The sequence below is a fragment of the Halichoerus grypus genome, chromosome 1 (assembly GCF_964656455.1).
Source record: "Halichoerus grypus chromosome 1, mHalGry1.hap1.1, whole genome shotgun sequence".
Lineage (NCBI taxonomy): Eukaryota > Metazoa > Chordata > Mammalia > Carnivora > Phocidae > Halichoerus > Halichoerus grypus.
In genome coordinates, this window is record NC_135712.1 from 152,372,562 (window position 1) to 152,395,236 (window position 22,675).

Here is a 22,675-nt window from a genome sequence, read left to right on the forward strand (position 1 = left end):
CAATTATACCTCAATTAAAAAATTTTAAAAATAAGGGCGCCTGGGTGGCTCAGTCGTTAAGCATCTGCCTTCGGCTCAGGTCACGATCCCAGGGTCCTGGGATCGAGCCCCGCATCGGGCTCCCTGCTCTGTGGGGAGCCTGCTTCTCCCTCTCCCCCTCCCCCTGCTTGTGTTCCCTCTCTCGCTGGTCTCTCTCTGTCAAATAAATAAATAAAATCTTAAAAAAAAAAATTTTTTTTAAATAATAATTAGAATCCTGTGGTGTTTGTTTCTATGTTTTAAAAAGAGCTCCAAGGGGCTCCTGGGTGGCTCAGTCGTTAAGCGTCTGCCTTCGGCTCAGGTCATGATCCCAGGGTTCTGGGATCGAGCCCCACATCGGGCTCCCTGCTCAGTGGGAAGCCTGCTTCTCCCTCTCCCACTTCCCCTGCTTGTGTTCCTTCTCTCGCTGTGTCTCTCTCTGTCAAATAAATTAATAAAATCTTAAAAATAAATAAATAAAAATAAATAAAAACAGCTCCAATTAGCTTTCAACTGCAATTAACTGCATCCCTTTATTAAGTTAGGCTGCCAGTAGTTATCATTCCATCAACATTTTTTGAATCCTTACATGCTGGGTACTGCTCTAGCTCCAAAATACAACTATTAACAGAAGCAGAGTCCTTCATGTGGGGGACAGGGGAAGGGAGGGGAAAATTAAACACACACAAAAAACAGAGCAATACAGTAGCCAATGACAAAAAAAAGGGAAAGGGTGACATCTGGGGCTTTAATGAAAAAAGAAGCAGTAGCCTTGGAAGAAAGACCCCAACAGAAGGAAAGCAAATGTTAAAAGTCCTAAGGCAGGAACAAGCTTCCCATGTTCAAAGGGAAAAGGAAAAAAAAAAAAAAGGGGGGCTAGTGTGGCAGAAACACAGTAAAAAAAGACAGAAGGGAGGGAGATGAGGTCAAACAGAAAGGCAGGAATGAGATCACCTCTGCTGTCTGTACTTCACCTTTAAGACCAAGAGCTACAAACTTTTCCTGTAAAGAACCAAACAGAAGGGGAAAGAAAAAACAACAGACAGAAAATATTTTTGGCTTTGTGAGCCAGTCTCTGTTGCAACTATTCAACTCTGCCTTTCTAGTGTGAAAGCAGCCATAGACGAAATGTAAAGGAGTGTAACTATGCTCCAACAGAAGTTTATTTATGGATACTAAAATCTGAATTTCATATAATGTTCACATGTCATAAAACATTATTACTTTGACTTTTTTCAACCATTTAAAAATGTAAAAGGCATTCTTGGCTCATAGGCCATACAAAAACAGGAGGCAGGCTGGATTTAGCCCACAGGCCATCATTTGCCAGCCCCATTTAGATGATAAAGCTCTCTGTAGCATCTAACAGCACCAAACACAATTAGGCACAGAACAAATACTCTCAATGAGATTTTCAGCTTTACTTTTCAGTCCCTGCTATTTTATTTTCAGAAAAGGCAGACATGAGAATATCTCAACAACAGAAGAGTGGGAACCTGACCACACTTACCCTACACTAAAGCTAACCTAGAGTTTTCCACCTCTCTGTTAGGGACCATGGTGCCATAGTTCCTGGCATACAGTAGGCCTTCAACAAATGTTTGGTGAACAAATGAATGAAGAGATGCCAGTCAACCTTGACTCCTGTCTAGACGCTTCCTGTTATGAAAAACAAAGAGTAGAAGCCGCATTTGCAGATCACCCACTAGTCTAGAAGATGACTTTGTGTGAACCAGAAAAAAGCAAGGCCTAAAAAGGCACACAGCTTTGGACAGTACTATGTTATGCACTATCTCTGAGGAGATGGAGATTTTTTCCCAAAGGGACCCCCTCCCCCTTCATCTCCCCAGACAGATGCAATACTATGAGTATAAATGGGTATCACTTTTGTACCAAAAAAAAAAAAAAAAAAGATGCCCCTTCCTGTGGGCAGACTCAGCCCTACACTAGGGCCAAGGCTTGTCTGGCCAAGTGTAGACTAGATTCCATAACCCTGCTGATCAGAGGTGTACAATCACAAGCAATGGTCCTAAGTATTTAAAAAAGGATCTTTAAATACAAATTATCCATACTTGCAACATTTTTCAGAATATCTCAATATGTAAAAACAGATTCCCAAAGAGACCAAAGATAAATAGTAGGCCCCTTCACAATTCAAAAAAAAAGAGCCCTACCATTAAGATCGGACTTCTTAATAAAACATGTACTTTGTATTCACTTTAATAATCAGAATTCAAATGACTATGCTTTTATCATAAAAAAACTCTGGCTAAAATGTGTCATCAACAACTATGACAATTACCTGAAACAGCTTTAATAAATATATGATATTAATTAGTCTTTTGATAGACACATGATGAATGAATATATAGAGCACTGAAAATTTTTTGGTTGCTTCTATCTAGAAAATCTAGCTTCAGTAAAATAACTTCATATTGACTATAAATGTTTTCTTCCCCTATGTAATACCATTATGAATTAACAAAAGCAGCTGTACTACAACTGTATAAAGTAACAAAGTAGTGAATGCTAATTCTGATTTTGCTCAGCAGAAACCATTTTTGCTTTTCTACTGAAAGCAGGCGAATCAAAGGACAAAAGCCATGTAAGTTCTGAGTCACGTACAAGACGCCAAAAAGAAAAAGGAGAGGGGGTGACTGGCTAGCTTAATCAGTAGAGCATGTGACTCTTGATCTAGGGGTTGTAAGTTCAAGCCCCATGTTGGGTATAGAGACTACTTTTTTTTTTTTGAGACTACTTTTTTATTTTTATTTTTTTATTTTTTTAAAGATTTTATTTATTTCACAGAGAGAGACAGCGAGAGAGGGAACACAAGCAGGGGGAGGTGGGAGAGGGAGAAGCAGGCTTCCCGCCAAGCAGGGAGCCCGATGTGGGGCTCGATCCCAGGACCCCGGGATCATGACCTGAGCCGAAGGCAGATGCTCAACGACTGAGCCATCCAGGCGCCCCAAGACTACTTTTTTTTTTTTTTTTTAAGATTTTATTTATTTATTTGACAGAGAGAGACACAGCGAGAGAGGGAACACAAGCAGGGGGAGTGGGAGAGAGAGAAGCAGGCTTCCCGCAGAGCAGGGAGCCCGATGCAGGGCTCGATCCCAGGACCCTGGGATCATGACCTGAGCCGAAGGCAGATGCTTAACGACTGAGCCACCCAGGCGCCCCAAGACTACTTTTTTAAAAATGAGAGAGAGAAGAGGATACTAAGCAGGGATTTTTTTAGGGCCAGACTGTTGCTGTTCTGTGGGTCTGCAGTCTCTGTTCCTCACAAATTAATCTAATCACCTTCCTTCTCCCTTCCCCCCATTTCTTTAAAGCATCTAACTGATATTCTTTGTTCCATCAGGTTCCCCTTACCTTTAGAGATCTGGATTCTGTGCCCATTCAGCTATGCAGTCTTCACTGCGGGGGCTCTTTTCCACTGAACCTCTGGTAGCTCACTTGATCCTACTCAGATTTTGTATGTGTTCACTTTGCCTGTCTACTCTGTTCTCATCCTGTGCCAATCTCTTAAGAAGCCTCTTAAGAGAGAAGCTCCAAAATACTGGAATTTAAGTGCTTCATCATCTAAATCCTCACAGCCTACTTCTATAGTCACAACACTTGTCTACCCTGTATTACAGGTCTCCTTGTATAGGTCTAATCTTCCCACACTGGACCATAAATTGAGGGTAAAGGCTGTGTATGGTTCATTTGTTGATTTTTCAAAGTACCTAGCATAATGCCTTACAGAGTAGGTATCCAAAGTCTTGGTTGAATAAATATATGAAATGTTTCTGTAGAAAGACAAGACACAACACTGATAACTTTTGAGACCTACTATCCCAGGAAATTCACCTTTTTCAAGAAGTTTTCAGCAAACATAGCTTGCCCTTTGGCTTATTTTCCTATGCACTTCATTCAGGATCTCTTATTCCATTACATCTACTACAGTGATCAGCCACTAAAGCGTATTTGCACCTTTGGACTTTCTGACTCACATGCCCCACTATTGATTTTCCCCTTCCTATCACAAATAGAAATGCTATAATGACGTTACCCACTTATTAACATGCACAGCTGGTTGATTTTCCCTTTAGAGATAGTTCCAGTGGAATACAGTGGATGGTGGTAGAGAATGATGTAACAAACAACAAAGAATTTATGGTCAGAAGAGCATCTGGTCAAATCCAGTCCTTCCACTTCAGGGAAGTTTCTAAGCTTCCAAGCCTCTCCCTTTTATAAAGCCTGAATTAAATACTGAACTTATAAAGTACCTAGAATATAGTACCAAGCTCAGGAAACATTCAATAAATAGAAATTATTATTACAAGATAGTAATATTTTAACTAATGTAATTACCTATTACACAGTGTATATATCATGCTACTCCAAATGTAACAACCTCAATTTACGTCTGCATTTTTGAAAAGATGGCAGTAAGAAATTGGCAATTAATTGTGTTCATAATGGCTTGAACATAGTTTTCATAAGCAGATCAACCCACATCAAAATGCATCTGCTTACCTCACTACCCTGCATGGTCTTTGCTGGGTTAGCAGAAGGGATTGCAGCATTCAGCTCAGGCTCCGGCTTACAGAGAAGTGCAATGGTGTCACGGTGAGACTGATAACGCTCTTTCACTTGCCCATCTGCTTGCACAGCTTTATCCAAAACTGCTCTGAAGTTGGTTCCCTCTGTGGGGGAAAAAAATATTACCAGAGTACAGCAATGACTTTCACAGTAACATTTATAGGCTGGTTATACTTTTAGTTCTGCTCTCCAACTTTACTTTTTTCCCCTCTTCTATGGGCCCTGATTCATTATATAACAGAAATTGAGCTCCTGTCACTCTTGGCATTTTTGTTTCTGGCAAAGCACAGGTATACCTTAAAATACATTTGTGGTTACTATCCACCAAATAAAAGCTAATTGACATTAGTCTAATCATTTCCTACAATTCACTAATATAGAAAGAAATCATTCACTCCAAAAATTGTTACAACTTACTCAAAAAGTATTCCCTTCTCAAAGGATCACTGCTTCAATTTGACTTCAAAGAACAACAGATACATTTTTAGAAAAAATGTCAATAGTATTAATTATATAATAATAAATAAATAATAAATAGTCTAGCTACCATAAACACACTTATCTTAGCAAACACAAATCTTAATAATTAAAGTCTTAAAAAATAATAATCTGACTTCAATTTAACTGGAACACTCACCTTTGACCATCCACTACTAAGTGAAATGAAATTATAAAACCATATATATATATATATATATATATAATATGATCTCATTTAGGGGTGCCTGAGTGGCTCAGTCAGTTGAGTGTCCAACTCTTGGTTTCGGCTCAGGTTACGATCTCAAGGTCGTGAGCTCGAGCCCTATATCACACACCACGTTCAGTGGGGAATCTTCTTGAGATTCTCTCTACCCTTCCCCAGCTTGCACATTCTCTCACTTCCTCTCTCTCTAATAAATAAAATCTTTAAAAAAACTGATCTCATTTATTTATGCATACAGCTTAATAGCAGTTCCTGGAACCCGTGATATCCAGTGGTTATATAGATGCTCTAAAAAAAAAGACTTGGACTAGGAAAAGAGAGTTACAGAATCATTTTCATTTTTACTTTATTATTTTTAAGAATTCTGGGGGCAACTTGGGTGGCTCAGCCAGTTGGATGTCCGACTCTTGATTTCGGATCGGGTCATGATCTCAGTCATGAGACTGAGCCCCAGGTCAGGCTCTGTGCTCATCAGGAGTCTGCTTGAGATTCTCTCCCTCTCCCTCTGCATACACACCCCTACCATGAGCTAAATCTTTTTAAAAAAAACAATTTTTTAGAGTTTTTAAGAGTTTGAACTTCTTATAATGAACATGAATTACCTCTGTTATTTTTTATCTTACACTGAACTGAGGAAAAACACCTATGTTTTCACAATAGCAGTTTCAGTAAAAACAAGTTTACAACTGACCCTAATTTAATCAAGCAAAATTGTGGATCCAAATTGGGAATTTATATGGGCACCTGGATGACTCAGTCAGTGGAGCATGAAACATGATCTCAGGATTGTGAGTTCAGTATAAAGATTACTTAAAAATAAAATCTTAAAAAAAAAATTGGTAATTTATTCAAGTGAAAGCCATTTATACACATTTTTACCTGCTCTTAAAGGCTTATAGAGTTCATTAGATGGTGTCCTTTGCCAGCGTTCCTTGAATTTTGCTCTTAAATCATTGTCAGTTGCTTCTTCTTCATCCAACAATCTTAATGACTTTTAAAAAGGAAGCAAAGTAACAATGAAATATCATTTCTGGTATAAAAAAATTAAAACATTTTTTAAGTGATCAGACTCAATACAGGTGAGAATTAATGGATGGGAATACCCCTACTTTACTGGCTGGAATATAAAATGGTATAACAATTTTTCTTGCACAAATCCAAGTTATAACATATTTAACAAAGTCTTATAAAATTTAAGGCTAGGTTAGCCATTACCTTACTCAGTAAATTAAAAAGGAAGAAAAACTAAGAGATTATGTATATCCATACACCAAGACTACTGTAAAGAAAGATTCTTTTTAAGATTAAAATAAATAGAAAGCCTTTAGACCTTAGATGCCATAAACAAAACAAAGAGAAAGACATTAATTTATCCACATGAAAATCAAAGATTTAGACTTCTATCTCAGTACAACAAAATAGTAACACACACAAAATGACCTTGGAATGTATATCTGGGAAGACAGAACAATAGGGGGCCAGAAACACAAGAAAGTGCTAATAATCTACCAGTAGAAACAAGTGCTAGAGCACTGGTACCTGGCATCTTAGAGCAGAGGTCTGCAAACTTTTCTGTCAACACTAGAGTAAATATTTTAGGTTTTCTGGGCCTTTGTGGACCATCTCACATTTTTTTTTTACAACCCTCTAAAAAAAAGATAAAAATCATCTTCAACTAGCGAGTCATATGGAAATAGGTCACAAGCCAGAATTGGTCCACTGTCCATAGTTCACCAACTATACAGCTCAGTACTGGCTTAGAGTGTGGATGTGAGGGATCAGGAGCAGGACACAAGGAAACACAGGTGGGGCTGCTATGAGCAGAGGTCACATCAAAAGCACTACCCTCCTTAGACTGGGATACTTCCAAATGGGTGACACTCACTGGATGAATTTTTAAAAAGGAAGACTGCCTGACAAAGGAAACTTACTTGTGTTGGCTCTAAATTTGAAAAGAAAAGAAGTATCACCTAAGATTCCTAATCAAGGGGCGCCTGGGTGGCTCAGTCGTTAAGCAGCTGCCTTCAGCTCGGGTCATGATCCCAGGGTCCTGGGATCGAGCCCCGCATCAGGCTCTCTGCTCCGCGGGAGGCCTGCTTCTCCCTCTCCCACTACCCCCTGCTCGTGTTCCCTCTCTCGCTGTGTCTCTGTCAAATAAATAAAAAATCTTTAAAAAAAAAAAAGATTCCTAATCAAAAGCCTGTACTTAGGCCTGGAAATCATACTACCGGTGTGACACAAAGCCCTAAGATGTACTTCTGACAAAAAGGTTAACTACAAAAAAATAAATAAAATAAAAAATAAAAATTCACTAGAAGAATTCACTTTAAAGCCCAAACCTCAAAGAATTCCCAAATATAAAGTTCCAGGAAATGTGAATTCATAATAAAAAAAAAAAATCATGGAATCATTAAATGCAATGGAGGTATTTGGGACTGGATCTTGAAATAGAAGGACACTGAAATCTGAGTAATATAATACTGTACCAATGTTAATTTCTTAGTTTTAACAAAAGCACCATGGCTACATAAGATTTTAACTTTAAGGAAATCTTGGTAAAGAACTTTGCACCAAATCTGCAACGTTTTTGTTAAGTCTAAAATTATTCAAAATTAAAAGTTTTAAAATTTAAAAACAAGAACAAACACATACAAAAAAACCACCAAACTCAAGAGGAAACAAACCATTATGAGCAAGAGTCAGCAAAAGGAACAAATCACAGAACCAAACCATGAAGACCAGAGATACTGGAATTCTAAGATAAAGAATATAAAATATATTTAATATGTTTTTAGAATAAGAGAAAAATAAGAAATATGACACAGGAGAAAGAGAACAGGAACAACTGAAAAAAGGACTAAATGAGAATTTCTAAAATTAGAAAGCTAATGACTACTTAAAAGCTGCTAAGGAAAGGATCAGTGAACTGGAAAATAGATCGGAAGAAACTACACACAATAAAGCACAGAGCAACAGAAAATAAGAAGGCTTAAGAGACATGGAAAATAAAGTTAGGGGCGCCTGGGTGGCTCAGTCGGTTAAGAATCCAGCTCTTGATTTCAGCTCAGGTCATGGTCTCAGGGTCCCGGGATCCAGCCCCGTTTCGGACTCTGTGCTCAGAGGGGAGTGTGTTTCTCCCTCTGCCCCTCCCCACTCACTCTCTCTCTCTCAAATAAATAAAATCTTTTTAAAAAAAAGGAAAAAAGAAAAAGGAAAGAAAGTTAAGAAGAGTCAACTTAAATATAATCAGCAACCCAGAAGAGTTACTTAATGACAATAGGGAAAAAGAAATATTCCAGAAAATGAAAACTAAGAATTTTCCAGGATGGATGAAAGATTACAATTCCTCAAAATCACTGGCTCCAATAAAGTATCAGTATCAAGCAATTTAAATGAAAGAAAATCCATACCCAGACACAACATAATAAACATTAAAGAAGAAAATTAAGAGTAAACAACTTCCATGCGAGTTTAGAAAAAAGAAAGAAAGAAAGAGAGGAACTACTAAATAAAGCCAGGAAAAAGTGGAGATGGGGGTGGGGCAGAAAAAAGAGAAGGAAATATAAGGAAAGAAAAGGAGACAAGTGGAAATTACAAAATATAGTAGAAAATGAATAATATGAATAATCAGTTAATATAAATGGACTTAACCCTCCACAGACACAGATAAAGGATGTCAAACAAAATTAAGAAGAGAACTTTTGCTACATGCTATTTACAAAAGACACAGCCATAACGGTACACAAGTTGAAAGTCAAAAACATTACAAGAAAACTACAGACCAAATATATAAATACACGTGCAAAATGCTCAAGAAACTACTACCAAAACAAATCTAGCAACAAATGAAAAGGATTATAAACCAGGGCACCTGGGTTGCTCAGTCAGTGAAGCGTCCAACTCTTGATTTCAGCTCAGGTCATGATCTCAGGGTCGTGAGATCGAGGCCCAGCATCAGGCTCTGCACTGGGCATGGAGCCTGCCTAAGATTCTCTCTCTCTCCCTTACCTCCTGCCCCTCCCCACCCCACTTGCACACGTAAGTGCTCTCTCTCTTAAAAAAAAAAAAAGGATTATATATCATGACCAAGTAGAATATCCTAAGAATGCAAGGATGGTTCACATCAAAAAACCAATTAATGTACTATTCTGTATTAGCAAAAGGAAGGAAAAAAATATAAGACCATGTCAAGATGCAGAAAAAATATTTGACAAAATCCAATGCCCTTTTATGATTTAAAAAAAAAAGAAACTCAACAAACTAGGAATAGAAAAGAACTTCCTCAACCTCATAAAGGACATCAATGAAAAACCCACAGCTACCATCACACAGCTAAAGTCAGGAAGCCTTCCCCTAAGATCAGGGATAAGACAAGAACATCTGTTCTCACCACTTCTATTCAACCCTGTACTGGCCAGGGCAATTAAGCTAGAAAAATAAAAAGGCGTCCAAAAAGGAAGAAGTAAAACTATCTCCACTTGCAGATTACATGACCTTATATAAAGAAAATCCTAAGGAATTCACAAAATAACCATTAGAGATAATAAACAAATTTAGTAAAGTTACAGAATACAAAATCAACATACAAAATCTATACTCTATACTCTAGCAACAAACACTGCAAAAAGGAAATTAAGACAATTCCATCTACAATAGCATCAAAAAGAATAAAATATTTAGTAATAAATTTAACCAAGGAGGTGCAAGACTTGTACATTAAAAGCTAAAAAACACTGGGAGGGGCACAACGGCAGAGGAGTAGGAGACCTAAATTTCGTCTGGTCCCAGGAATTCAGCTATAGGGATCAAACCATTCTGAACACCTACAAACTCAACAGGAAATCGAACGAAAGAAGAGCAGCAACTCTATGAACAGAAAAGCGACCACTTTCTGGAAGGTAGAACGAGCAGAGAAGTGAATCTGAGGTGATATTCAGGAAGACAGGCAGCTGGGGAGGGAGCCTCCGTCAGCCGCTACTGGCAAGTAATAGAGCAGCGGAGCACAAAATCGGAACTTTTAGAAGTCAGCTCCGCTGAGTGACGTCGCTCCAGTGGCCAAGCGAGGGGTGGAACCCTCGCTAGGACAGTGTGGTCTCAGGACCCTCGGGGTCACAGAAAGACCGGGGGTGCCTGAGTGCGGCAGAGCTCCCAGGGATCGGAGCGGGGAAGCCGGCTGCAGAGACGGAACCGAGGAGTGGGCTCTCAGATCGGGGTTGCCATAAACCATGATCTGAGGCACAGTCGGGCCACTGCTCCTCCAGCAGGGACCCAACAAGCGGCAGATCCGGGGAGAGTCCCCTTCCTCCCCCAGGAGAAGCGGCGCGGGAGCGCACCGCAGGACTCTACTGGGTTGGAGACTCCACACAGGGTCGTGTGCCAGAGACGAAATGCTCAGTCACAGGCCGGGTGAGCACAGAGTGCAGCCGGAGACTGGGGAGACGGGAGTGATTGACTGCTCTTCTCTGGGGGCTCACTGAGGAGTGGGGCCCGAGTTCTCGGCTCCTCCGGGGCGGAGATTGGGAGGCCGCTATTTCACTCTCGTCCTCCAAAGCTGTACGGAAAGCTTGCAGGGAACAAAAGCTCCTGGGAGCAAACCTGAGCAGATTACTTAGCCCGGACCCAGCAAGGGCAGGGCAATTCCACCTCCAGCAAAGACATTTGGGAACCACTGTGACAGGCCTCTCCCCCAGATCAGCTAGAACAGCCAGCCAAGACCAAGTTTACCGATCAGTGAGAATGGGAGAACGCCAGCACTAGGGGAATACAGCACATAGAATTCATAGCTTTTTTCCCCATGATTCTTTAGTCTTTCAAAGTTAATTTTTTAAATTTTCTTAATTTTTTTTCTATTTTTTTTAATTTTTCTTTTTCCCATTTTTAACCAACATCTTATCAATTCCTTTCTTTTTAATTTTTTTATATTTTCATTTTTAGAGTCAGTCTATCCCTTCACTGTAGTTAACCTTATTTTCTGTATATATATAAGTTGTTCTCTCTTTAAAATTTTGGGATACAGTTTCTCCTAACAGACCAAAATATACCTTAAATCTCTAGTGTATGGCTATGTTCTAGTCTCCTGCCTGATCACATTCTCTCCCCTTTTTTATTTTTGTTTTTTTTTTAATTTTTCTTCTTTCTTTATTCAACCAACTTATCAATTCCTTTTATAAAATCTTTTATAATTTCCATCTCTACAGTCATATTCCATCCCTTCATCGTATTTACCCTTATTTTTGTACATATATAAGTTTTTCTTTCCTGAAATTTTGGGAGGCAGTTTCTTCTAAAAGACCAAAATACACCCAATATCTAGTGTGTGGTGGCTCTGATCTATTCACCAGCCTGATCATATTCTTTTTTTTTTTCCTTTCTTTCTTTCCCTTTCTTCCCCCCCACCCCCCGGTTTTGGGTCTCTTCTGATTTGTTTAGTGCATATGTTTCTGGGGTCGTTGTTACACTCTTAGCATTTTGTTCTCATTCATCTATTCTCCTCTTGGGACAAAATGACAAGATGGAAAAACTCACCTCAAAAAAAAAAGAACAAGAGGCAGTACCAACTGTCAGGGACCCTATCAATACGGACATTAGTAAGATGCTGGAACTAGAGTTCAGAATGATGATTATAAAGATACTAGCTGGACTTGAAAAAAGCATGGAAGATACTAGGGAAACCCTTTCTGGAGAAATAAAAGAACTAAAATCTAACCAAGTTGAAATCAAAAAGGCTACTGAGCTGCAATCAAAAATGGAAGCTCTAACTACTAGAATAATGAGGCAGAAGAGAGAATCAGTGATATAGAAGACCAAATGATGGAGAATAAAGAACCTGAGAAAAGAGAGATAAACAAATACTGGATCACGAAGGCAGAATTCGAGAGGTAAATGATACCATAAGACGAAACAATATTAGAATAACTGGGATCCCAGAAGAAGAAGAAAGAGAGAGCGGTGCACAAGGTATAGTGGAGCAAATTATAGAGGAGAACTTCCCTAATCTGGGGAAGGAAACAGGCATCAAAATCCAGGAGGCACAGAGAATACCCCCCTCGCAATCAATAAAAATAGGTCAACACCCTGACTTCTAATAGTAAAACTTACAAGTCTCAGAGACAAAGAGAAAATCCTGAAAGCAGCTCGGGACAAGAGGTCTATAACCTACAACAGTAGAAACATGAGATTGGCAGCAGACCTATCCAGAGAGACCTGGCAGGCCAGAAAGGACTGGCAAGATATATTCAGAGCACTAAATGAGAAAAATATGCAGCCAAGAATACTATATCCAGCTAGGCTGTCATTGAAAATAGAAGGAGAGTTAAAAAGCTTCTAGGACAAACAGAAACTAAAGGAATTTGCAAACACGAAACCAGCCCTACAAGAAATATTGAAAGGGGTCCTCTAAGCATAGAGAGGGAGCCTAAAAGTAACATAGACGAGAAAGGAACACAGACAATATACAGTAACAGTCACCTTACAGGCAATACAATGGCACTAAATTCCTATCTTTCAATAGTTACCCTGAATGTAATGGGCTAAATGCCCCAATCAAAAGACACGGGGTATCCGACTGGATAAAAAAACAAGATCCATGATATGCTGTCTGCAAGAGACTCATTTTAGACCCAAAGACACCCCCAGATTGAAAGTGAGGGGGTGGAAGACCATTTACCATGCTAATGGACACCAAAAGAAAGCTGGGGTGGCAATCCTTATGTCAGACAAATTAGACTTTAAACCAAAGACTGTAATAAGAAAAGAGGAAGGGCACTATATCCTACTTAAAGGGTCTATCCAACAAGAAGGTCTAACAATTGTAAATATCTATGCCCCTAACATGGGAGCAGCCAGTCATATAAGCCAATTAATAACAAAATCAAAGAAACACATCGACAACAACACAATAATAGTAGGGGACTTTAACACCCCCTTCATGGAAACGGACAGATCATCTAAGCAAAAGATCAACAAGGAAATAAAGGCTTTAAATGACACACTGGACCAGATGGGACTTCACAGACATATTCAGAACATTCCATCCCAAAACAACAGAATACACATTCTTCTCTAGTGCCCATGGAACATTGTCCAGAATAGATCACATTCTAGGTCACAAATCAGGTCTCAACCGGCACCAAAAGACTGGGATCATTCCCTGCATATTTTCGGACCACAATGCTTTGAAACTAGAACTCAATCACAAGAGGAAAGTTGGAAAGAATTACGTGGAGGCTGAAGAGCATCCTACTAAAGAATGAATGGGTCAACCAGGAAATTAAAGAAGAATTAAAAAAATTCATGGAAACCAATGAAAATGAAAACACAACTGTTCAAAATCTTTGGGATGCAGCAAAGGCGGTCCTAAGAGGAAAGTATATAGCAATACAAGCCTTTCTCAAGACAAAAGAAAGGTTTCAAATACACAACCTAACTCTACACCTAAAGGAGCTGGAGAAAGAACAGCAAATAAAGCCTAAGCCCAGCAGGAGAAGAGAAATAATAAAGAGCAGAGCACAAATCAATGAAATAGATACCAAAAGAACAGTAGAACAGATCAACGAAACTAGAAGCTGGTTCTTTGAAAGAATTTATAAGATTGATAAACCCCTGGCCAGACTTAGCAAAAAGAAAAGAGAAACCACCCAAATAAATAAAATCATGCATGAAAGAGGAGAGATCACAACCAACACCAAAGAAATATAAACAACTATAAGAACATATCATGAGCAACTATATGCCAACAAATTAGACAATCTGGAAGAAATGGATGCATTCCTAGAGACCTATAAACTACCAAAACTGAACCAGGAAGAAATAGAAAACCTGAACAGACCCATCACCAGTAAGGAAATGGAAGCAGTCATCAAAAATCTCCCAACAAACAAGAGCCCAGGCCCAGATGGCTTCCCAGGGGAATTCTACCAAACATTTAAAGAAGAATTAATACCTATGCTTCTGAAACTGTTCCAAAAAATAGAAATGGAAGGAAAACTTCCAAACTCATTTTATGAGGCCAGCATTACCTTGATCCCAAAACCAAAGACCCCATCAAAAAGGAGAACTACAGACCAATATCCCTGATGAACATGGGTGCAAAAATTCTCACCAAAATACTAGCCAATAGGATTCAACAGTACATTAAAAGTATTATTCATCACGACCAAGTGCATGATTTATTCCTGGGCTGCAAGGCTGGTTCAACATCCGCAAATCAATCAATGTGATACAATACATTAATAAAAGAAAGAACAAGAACCATATGATCCTCTCAATAGACGCAGAAAAAGCATTTGACAAAGTACAGCATCCTTTCTTGATTAAAACTCTTCATAGTGTAGGGATAGAGGGTACATACCTCAATATCATAAGAGCCATCTATGAAAAACCCACAGCGAGTATCATTCTCAATGGGTAAAAACTGAGAGCTTTTCCCCTAAGGTCAGGAACATGGCAGGGATGTCCACTATCACTACTGCTATTCCACACAGTACTAGAAGTCCTAGCCACAGCAATCAGACAAGAAGAAGAAATAAAAGGCATCCGAATCAGCAGAGAAGAAGTCAAACTCTCACTCTTTGCAGATGATACGATACTTTATGTGGAAAACCCAAAAGACTCCACCCCAAAACTGCTAGAACTCATACAGGAATTCAGTCAAGTGGCAGGATATAAAATCAATACACGGAAATCAGTGGCATTTCTATACACCAACAACAAAACAGAAGAAAGAGCAATTAAGGAGTCGATCCCATTTACAATTGCACCCAAAACCATAAGATACCTAGGAATAAATCTAACCAAAGAGGCAAAGGATCTGTACTCAGAAAACTATAGAATACTCATGAAAGAAACTGAGGAAGACACAAAGAAATGGAAAAACGTTCCGTGCTCAGGGATTGGAAGAACAAATATTGTGAAGATGTCAATCCTACCTAGAGCAATCTATACATTTAATGCAATCCCTATCAAAATACCATCCACTTTTTTCAAAGAGATGGAACAAATCATCTTAAAATTTGTATGGAACCAGAAAAGACCCCGAATAGCCAGAGGAATGTTGAAAAAGAAAAGCAAAGCTGATGGCATCACAGTTCCAGACTTCCAGCTCTATTACAAAGCTGTCATCATCAAGACAGTATGGTACTGGCACAAAAACAGACACATAGATCAATGGAACAGAACAGAGAGCCCAGACATGGACCCTCAACTCTATGGCCAACTAACCTTCAACAAAGCAAGAAAGAATGTCCAATGGAAAAAAGGCAGTCTCTTCAACAAATGGTGTTGGGAGAATTGGACAGCCACATGCAGAAGAATGAAACTGGACCATTTCCTTACACCACACACAAAAATAGACTCAAAATGGATGAAAGACCTAAATGTGAGACAGGAATCCATCAAAATCCTAGACAACACAGGCAGCAACCTCTTCGACCTCAGCCGCAGCAACTTCTTCCTAGACACATTGCCAAAGGCAAGCGAAGCAAGGGCAAAAATGAACTATTGGGACTTCACCAAGATAAAAAGCTTTTGCACAGCAAAGGAAACAGTCAACAAAACCAAAAGACAACCGATAGAATGGGAGAAGATATTTGCAAATGACATGTCAGATAAAGGGCTAGTATCCAAAATCTAAAAAGAACTTATAAAACTCAACACCCAAAGAACAAATAATCCAGTCAAGAAACGGGCAGAAGACATGAACAGACATTTTTGCAAAGACATCCAAATGGCCAACAGACACATGAAAAAGTGCTCCACAACGCTCAGCATCAGGGAAATCCAAATCAAAACCTCAGTGAGATACCACCTCACACCAGTCGGAATGGCTAAAATTAATAAGTCAGGAAACGACAGATGTTGGTGAGGATGCAGAGAAAGGGGAACCTTTCTACACTGTTGGTGGGAATGCAAGCTGGTGCAGCCACTCTGGAAAACAGTATGGAGGTTCCTCAAAAACTCGAAAATAGAGCTCCCCTACGACCCAGCAATTGCACTACTGGGTATTTACCACAAAGATACAAATTTAGTGATCCGAAGGGGTACATGCACCCCAATGTTTATAGCAGCAATGTCCACAATAACCAAACTATGGAAAGAGCCAAGAAGTCCATCAACAGATGAATGGATAAAGAAGATGTATATATATACAAGGGAATATTAAGCAGCCATAAAAAAAAAAAAGAAATCTTGCCATTTGCAACAACATGGATGGAACCAGAGGGTATTATGCTAAGCAAAATAAGTCAATCAGAGAAAAACAATTATCATATGATCTCACTGATATGAGGAATTTGAGAAACAAGACAGAGGATCATAGGGGAAGGGAGGAAAAAATGAAACAAGATGAAACCAGAGAGGGAGACAAACCATAAGACACTCTTAATCTCAGGAAACAATCTGAGGGTTGCTGGAGTGGTGGGGGGTGGGAGGGATGGGGTGGCTGGGTGATGGACACTGGGGAGAGTATGTGCTATGGTGAGCGCTGTGAATTGTGTTAAGACTGATGAATCACAGACCTGTACCTCTGAAACAAATAATACATTATATGTTTAAAAAAAAAAGTAGGAAGGGAAAAATGAAGGGGGGGAAATCGGAGGGAGAGACGAACCATGAGAGACTATGGATTCTGAGAAACAAACTGTGGGTTTTAGAGGGGAGAGGGGGTGGGAGGATGGGTTAGCCCGGTGATGGGTATTAAGGAGGGCACGTATTGTATGGAGCACTGGGTGTTATATGCAAACAATGAATCATGGAACACTACATCAAAAACTAATGAGGTAATGGTGACTTAAAATAAAATTAAAAAAAAAAAAAGCTACAAAACACTGATGAAAGGAATTAAAGAAGACCTAACTAAATGGAAAGACATTCTGTCCATATTCATGGATTGGAAGATTTAATATTGTAAAGATTGGCAATACTCCCCAGGTTGGTCTAAACTTTCAGTCCAATCACTATCAAACTATTAAATTTAGGAATTTCCATATATAAAGGTTACATCAAAAGCACAATGAGATACCACTTCATACCCACAAGGATGGCTATAATTAAAAAACAGAACCATTAGGGGCGCCTGGGTGGCTCAGTCGGTTAAGTGTCTGCCTTCAGCTCAGGTCATGATCCCAGGGTCCTGGGAGGGAGCCCCACATCAGGCTCCCTGCTCAGTGGGGAGCCTGTTTTTCCCTCTCCCTCTGCCTGCTGCTTGTGTGCCCTCTTTCTCTGACAAATAAATAAAATTAAAAAAAAAAAAAGAACAATTTAAGGGTCAGAAAGGATATAAAGAAACTGGAACCTTTACACACTGCTGCTAAGAATGTAAAATGGTGCCACTGCTCTGGAAAACAGTTTGGTAGTTCCTCAAATAGTTGAACATTAAATTCCTGTATGACTCAAAAACTCCACTCATCTGTATATACGCAAGAGAATTTAAAACAGGTGCTTAATAAAAAAAAAACTTGTTCACAAATAGCATTATTAATAACCAAAAAAAGCAAAACATCCCAATATCTATTACTGATGAATATATAAACAAAATGTGATACCTCCACACAATGAAGTGTTAGCCGCAAGAAGAAATGAAGTGCTGGTGCTACAACATGGAGGAACCTGGAGACATTATTCTAAGTGACAGAAGGTGAGAGTGCACATACTGTTTATGATTCCATTTATATGAAATGTCCAAAATAAGCAAATCCACAGAGACAGAATCAGAGTAGTGGCTGAGCAGGGTCAAGGGGGAATGAAGACTGACTGCTAATGAGAATGGAGTTTCCTTGGGGGTGATGGAAAGACTCTGAAATTAGACAGTGTTGGTGATTGCACAACACCGCAAACATACTAAGAGCCACTGTCGTGTATACTGTAAAGAGGTTAAAATGATGAATTTTATGTTATGCAAATTTTACCTCAAAAACAAACAAATAGACATGCAGTTGTAAAATAAAAATACAGGGGATTTTTTAAAACAATTAGGTATGTTGAAAACAAGAGGTATCAATAAAATAAAAAACAAAACAACTCTATAGGGTGGCTGAAAAGCACGAAAAGCACACTAACTAACCAATTACTGAGCTGGAAGGCCGGCCTGAGGCAGTCTCCCCGAAAGAATGAGAGCACAAAGAGAAAAGGCAGAAGAAATGTTGAATGATATGACAATTGATCATCATCAAAAGAACCACCAACCATCTGACAGAAATTCATTAGGAGAGGGCAGAGAAAAAGAAGTAACTAAAGAAACAGAATCCACGGGCAGGGATCAAAGGTTAAAGGGCCTGACAGGTCCCTAGCAAAGATAAATTTATTATTTAAAAAATAAATTAGTGGATACTTCAAAATTTCTGAAAATCAAGCCTAATTTCTAAAAGCTACCAGAGAGAAATGAACACTCAAAAAGAGGACCAGCTTCACAACCTTACTTCTCTCAACTCACAACTTACTTAAAATGAGACTCTCCAAGTACAGTTGACAGAGTAATAGTGACTACTTCAAAAGGCTGTTAGAAACATCAAAGAAGATAAGCAAAAGTACCTCATATTAAGATAGGCAGACAACAGACATATACCATACACACTAATAATGCCAATTTTTAATTATAAGATAAGCTTTTTACACATTAATATTTCTAATGAAGATGCTCCTCACAACTGATATATAGTATTTCAGTAGGCAATGTTCTTTTTCCATAAAACGTGTTTCAAAATCAAATATGCATCTTCTAATCAATTACATCTTAAAATCAAGGAAATATAGTAATATTTAAATAACTACTACTAGCAGGCACATGCCTGATCTCGCTTCACAGCTATCTTATATGATAAAGACTATTACCCGTTTTTTTCGATAAGTAAACTGAAACATGAAGATGTTACGTAATCTGCCCAGGGCCACAGCTAAGAAAACTGGGGATCAAGTTCAAATATAACTCCAATATTCAATAATGGTTCATTATTGTAACTTCTAAATGCCCCAGACTGCTATCTGACTTGCTATACATACTGCATTTTCCAGGGTTTGTCTTCTCCCTATCAAGACAATTACTTCTTGCTGCTTTCATGTACATGTGATCTTAAACAACACTCTCCACTTTTTTCTCCCTTTGTCTATCTACTATTCTAACATCCTTTCAAGTGCAACACCAGATAACAAGCTTGCTTGACCCAATAATCAACAAATTTTAAAGGACTATAAAGCATTCTCTTGAATAAAGTCTATGACCTTAAGAGCAGTGTCGGTCAAATATTAATGGGCACACAAATCACCCTGGGATCTTGTTAAATGCAACTCCTGATTCAGAAGGTCTGAGATGGGGTCTGAGATTCTGCTTGTCTAGCAAGCTCAGCACAGCAAGGCTTTGGTACTGATATATAACAGCAATTCTATTTGCTTTCAATTTTCTGATTATTGACGACATCTACATAGATGAGGTTGGTAACACTGATGGTGTACTTAATGTAGAACCCCTCATGAATCAGATTCCCCAGGCCAATACTGCAGTAAGTTTTCATTTAAGTTTCCTGACCTTTTTCAATAGCCAATATGCCACCACCACCATCACCGTATCATTTAGTATAATCGCAATGATCCTTTTAAAGGGTGATCCTTTTTAAAAAAAAAAACCCAGGAAGTAAATATTCTCATCCCCAAGGTTCACACTGTCTTAAATACAGATGACCCTTGAATAATACAGGTCTGAACTTTGTAGGTCCACCTACAAGTGGATTTTTTTATAGTACAGTATTATAAATCTATGATTTTTATGATTTTCTTTGATTTTAGTAACATTTCCTTCTCCTAGCTTACTTTACTCTAAGAATACAGTATATAATATATATAACATACAAAATATGTGTTAATCAACTGTTTATGTTACCAGTGAGGCTTCCAAAGTCAACAGTAGGCTATGAGTAGTTATGTTTGGGGGAATCAAAAGTTATACTCAGCTTTCTGACTGCATAGAGTACTTAAGTACTCTACCCCTGTCCCAAAGTACTTGGAAATGATGTAAATATAATATCCCCTGAAAATTAACTGAAAAATTAAAATATCATAGATTAAAGCACTGACAACAGAAGTTACCTAAAAGACATGACTCCTAAACTGGCAAAAGTCAATATAACCCATTTTGAATATATTTATCATTACAGGAAGAAATGAATTAATGAGGGGAAAGAGGTGAAGGCACAATAAAAAATAACACTGTCAAACAGTTGACTTTAGCCAGAAAACTTTAGTGTTCCATTCCTATTGATAAAATGCCCTCTCTACTAGAAAATGGAAGCAGTGGGCTTACAAAATATTTGATGGCCTAACTTCCTTAGTCTGATTCCACGTTTACCAAGAAATCTAATCTTTCATAGAAAAGAAATCATTAGTTATGAAGGCTCTGAACAGTTTGTATGATAGTAATTTCTCATGGTATATCAATAGTACATCATGGTCACATGAGTTTCATTAATGTGCATTTATATACCCTTAAGACATGTATGAACCTATTCTCATTCAATCAGAATTCCTCTTGAAGCTGAAAGGCAGCTCTGGGCCACATTAAGTTCATCAGGATGGTGAGTATTACCCTACAAAACCCAACAGAAGAAAGCATCCAGTCCTAATCTCTGCTGGACACCAAGGGGTAAAACAGTTTTTACTTGAAAAAACAAATCTCTTAAAACATACCTCATCTAGGATTTCTCTATTTCTCTGTAGCAGTTCAGGTAGCTCTTTGATCAACTGATCAACAGTCTGGATGCCTCCCTGTTCAATCACAGACGTGGACTTAGTCAATATAGACTGAGGTACAGTATCTCCAGATATATCTTCAATTGCTGCTGGAAGATTAAGGGAAGCTAACACCCTGAAAAAATGAGATACTGTGTCATCTAGAGGTCTAAGTCATCTTTAAAACATTAATCTCCTATATATCCTAATCAATAGCAATGGAGTTAGCACTCCAAAAAAGTGATTACCCTCATCAATGGAAAAACAGAACAAAGATAAAGGGGGAAAAAAAAGAAACAAAACAAAACAACAAAAAAAACCCCAGAAAATCGGTGATTGATAAAATTAAAACAAAACTATTAAAAAATTAAGTTCACAGTTCAGAATTAAAAACCAAAAAAGTGAGGCGCCTGGGTGGCTCAATCGTTATGCGTCTGTCTTCCGCTCAGGTCATGATCCCAGGGTCCTGGGATTGAGCCCCATGTCGGGCTCCCTGCTCGCCGGGAAGCCTGCTTCTCCCTCTCCCACTCCCCCTGCTTGTGTTCCCTTTCTCACTGTGTCTCTCTCTGTCAAATGAATAAATAAAATCTTTAAAAAAAAAAAAAGTAAGAAATATACATTAAAAAATACTAGCTACCTTGCGCTCACAGCTCAAACTTAACTTCTCTCAGTCTAAGTAATTAAAAGTCAAAATTCAGGGGTGAATTGTGGGTGGCTCAGTCAGTTAAGTGTCTGTCTTGCATCAGGCTCCTTGCTCAGCAGGGAGCCTGCTTCTCCCTCTGCCCTTCTCCCTCTGCAACCCCTCCCCCCCCCCCGCTCTTGCTTGCTCTCTTTCTCTCTCCCTGCTGAGCAATAAATAAATAAAATCTTAAAAAAAAAAAAAAAGAAAAATCTCAATGACATATATCTAACAAAGGACTTGCTCTAAAATACATAAAGAACATGAAAAACTCAATTTAAAAAAATGAGCAAAAAATTTCAACGGACACTTCACATAGGATATATAAATGGCTAATAAGCACATGAAGAGTTAGTTACTCAACACCAGTAGTAATCACAGGAATGTAAATTAAGCCACAATGTGATACTGCTACACACACACTAAAATGAATAAAAGCGAAAAGACTGACAATACTAAGTGCTGCTGAGGGTACAGAGTCCCCAAAAAGCATGGGTGGGAATATGAACTGGAATAACCACTTTGGAAAACAATCTGGCTATTCTGCATGAAGTTAAGCATACACCAAACACACAACTCAGCAATTCTAAGCCTAGGTATTTACCCAAGAGAAATAAAACATGTCCACACAAGGATTTGTGCATCATGCTCAGAGCAACTGAAATGTCCACCAACAGTGGGCTAACAAACTGCTATTTAACCATAAAATGAAATACTGCTCAGTAATAAAAAGGATCAAACTGATACAACATAGATGAATCTCAAAAACATGCTAAGTGAAAGAAGTCCAACACATTCTGACTATATACTGTGCTGTATGTACTGTGCTGCGTACTATATATACTGTAGCAATACTACAATGTACTATATACAGTAATGTACATATAATGTAATACACATGCTATAATAATTACATTTATATTGAACTGTATAAAAAGTAAAACCAACCTAGAGTGGCAGGGAGCAGACAACAG

General features: G+C 38.6%; 1 protein-coding gene across 2 annotated transcripts in view; it reads right to left on the reverse strand.

The window, feature by feature from the left end:
- PDCD6IP (programmed cell death 6 interacting protein) overlaps positions 1-22,675 on the reverse strand; it is a 93,865-nt gene that overhangs the window by 30,054 nt on the left and 41,136 nt on the right. For both annotated transcript variants that reach the window (XM_036073688.2, XM_036073689.2), the window contains exons 10-12: positions 20,981-21,158; positions 6,191-6,302; positions 4,543-4,712 (exon numbers count right to left, since the gene is read on the reverse strand). In XM_036073688.2, coding sequence (XP_035929581.1) covers positions 4,543-4,712; positions 6,191-6,302; positions 20,981-21,158 — 460 coding nt within the window. The remainder of the gene's footprint in view (positions 1-4,542; positions 4,713-6,190; positions 6,303-20,980; positions 21,159-22,675) is intronic.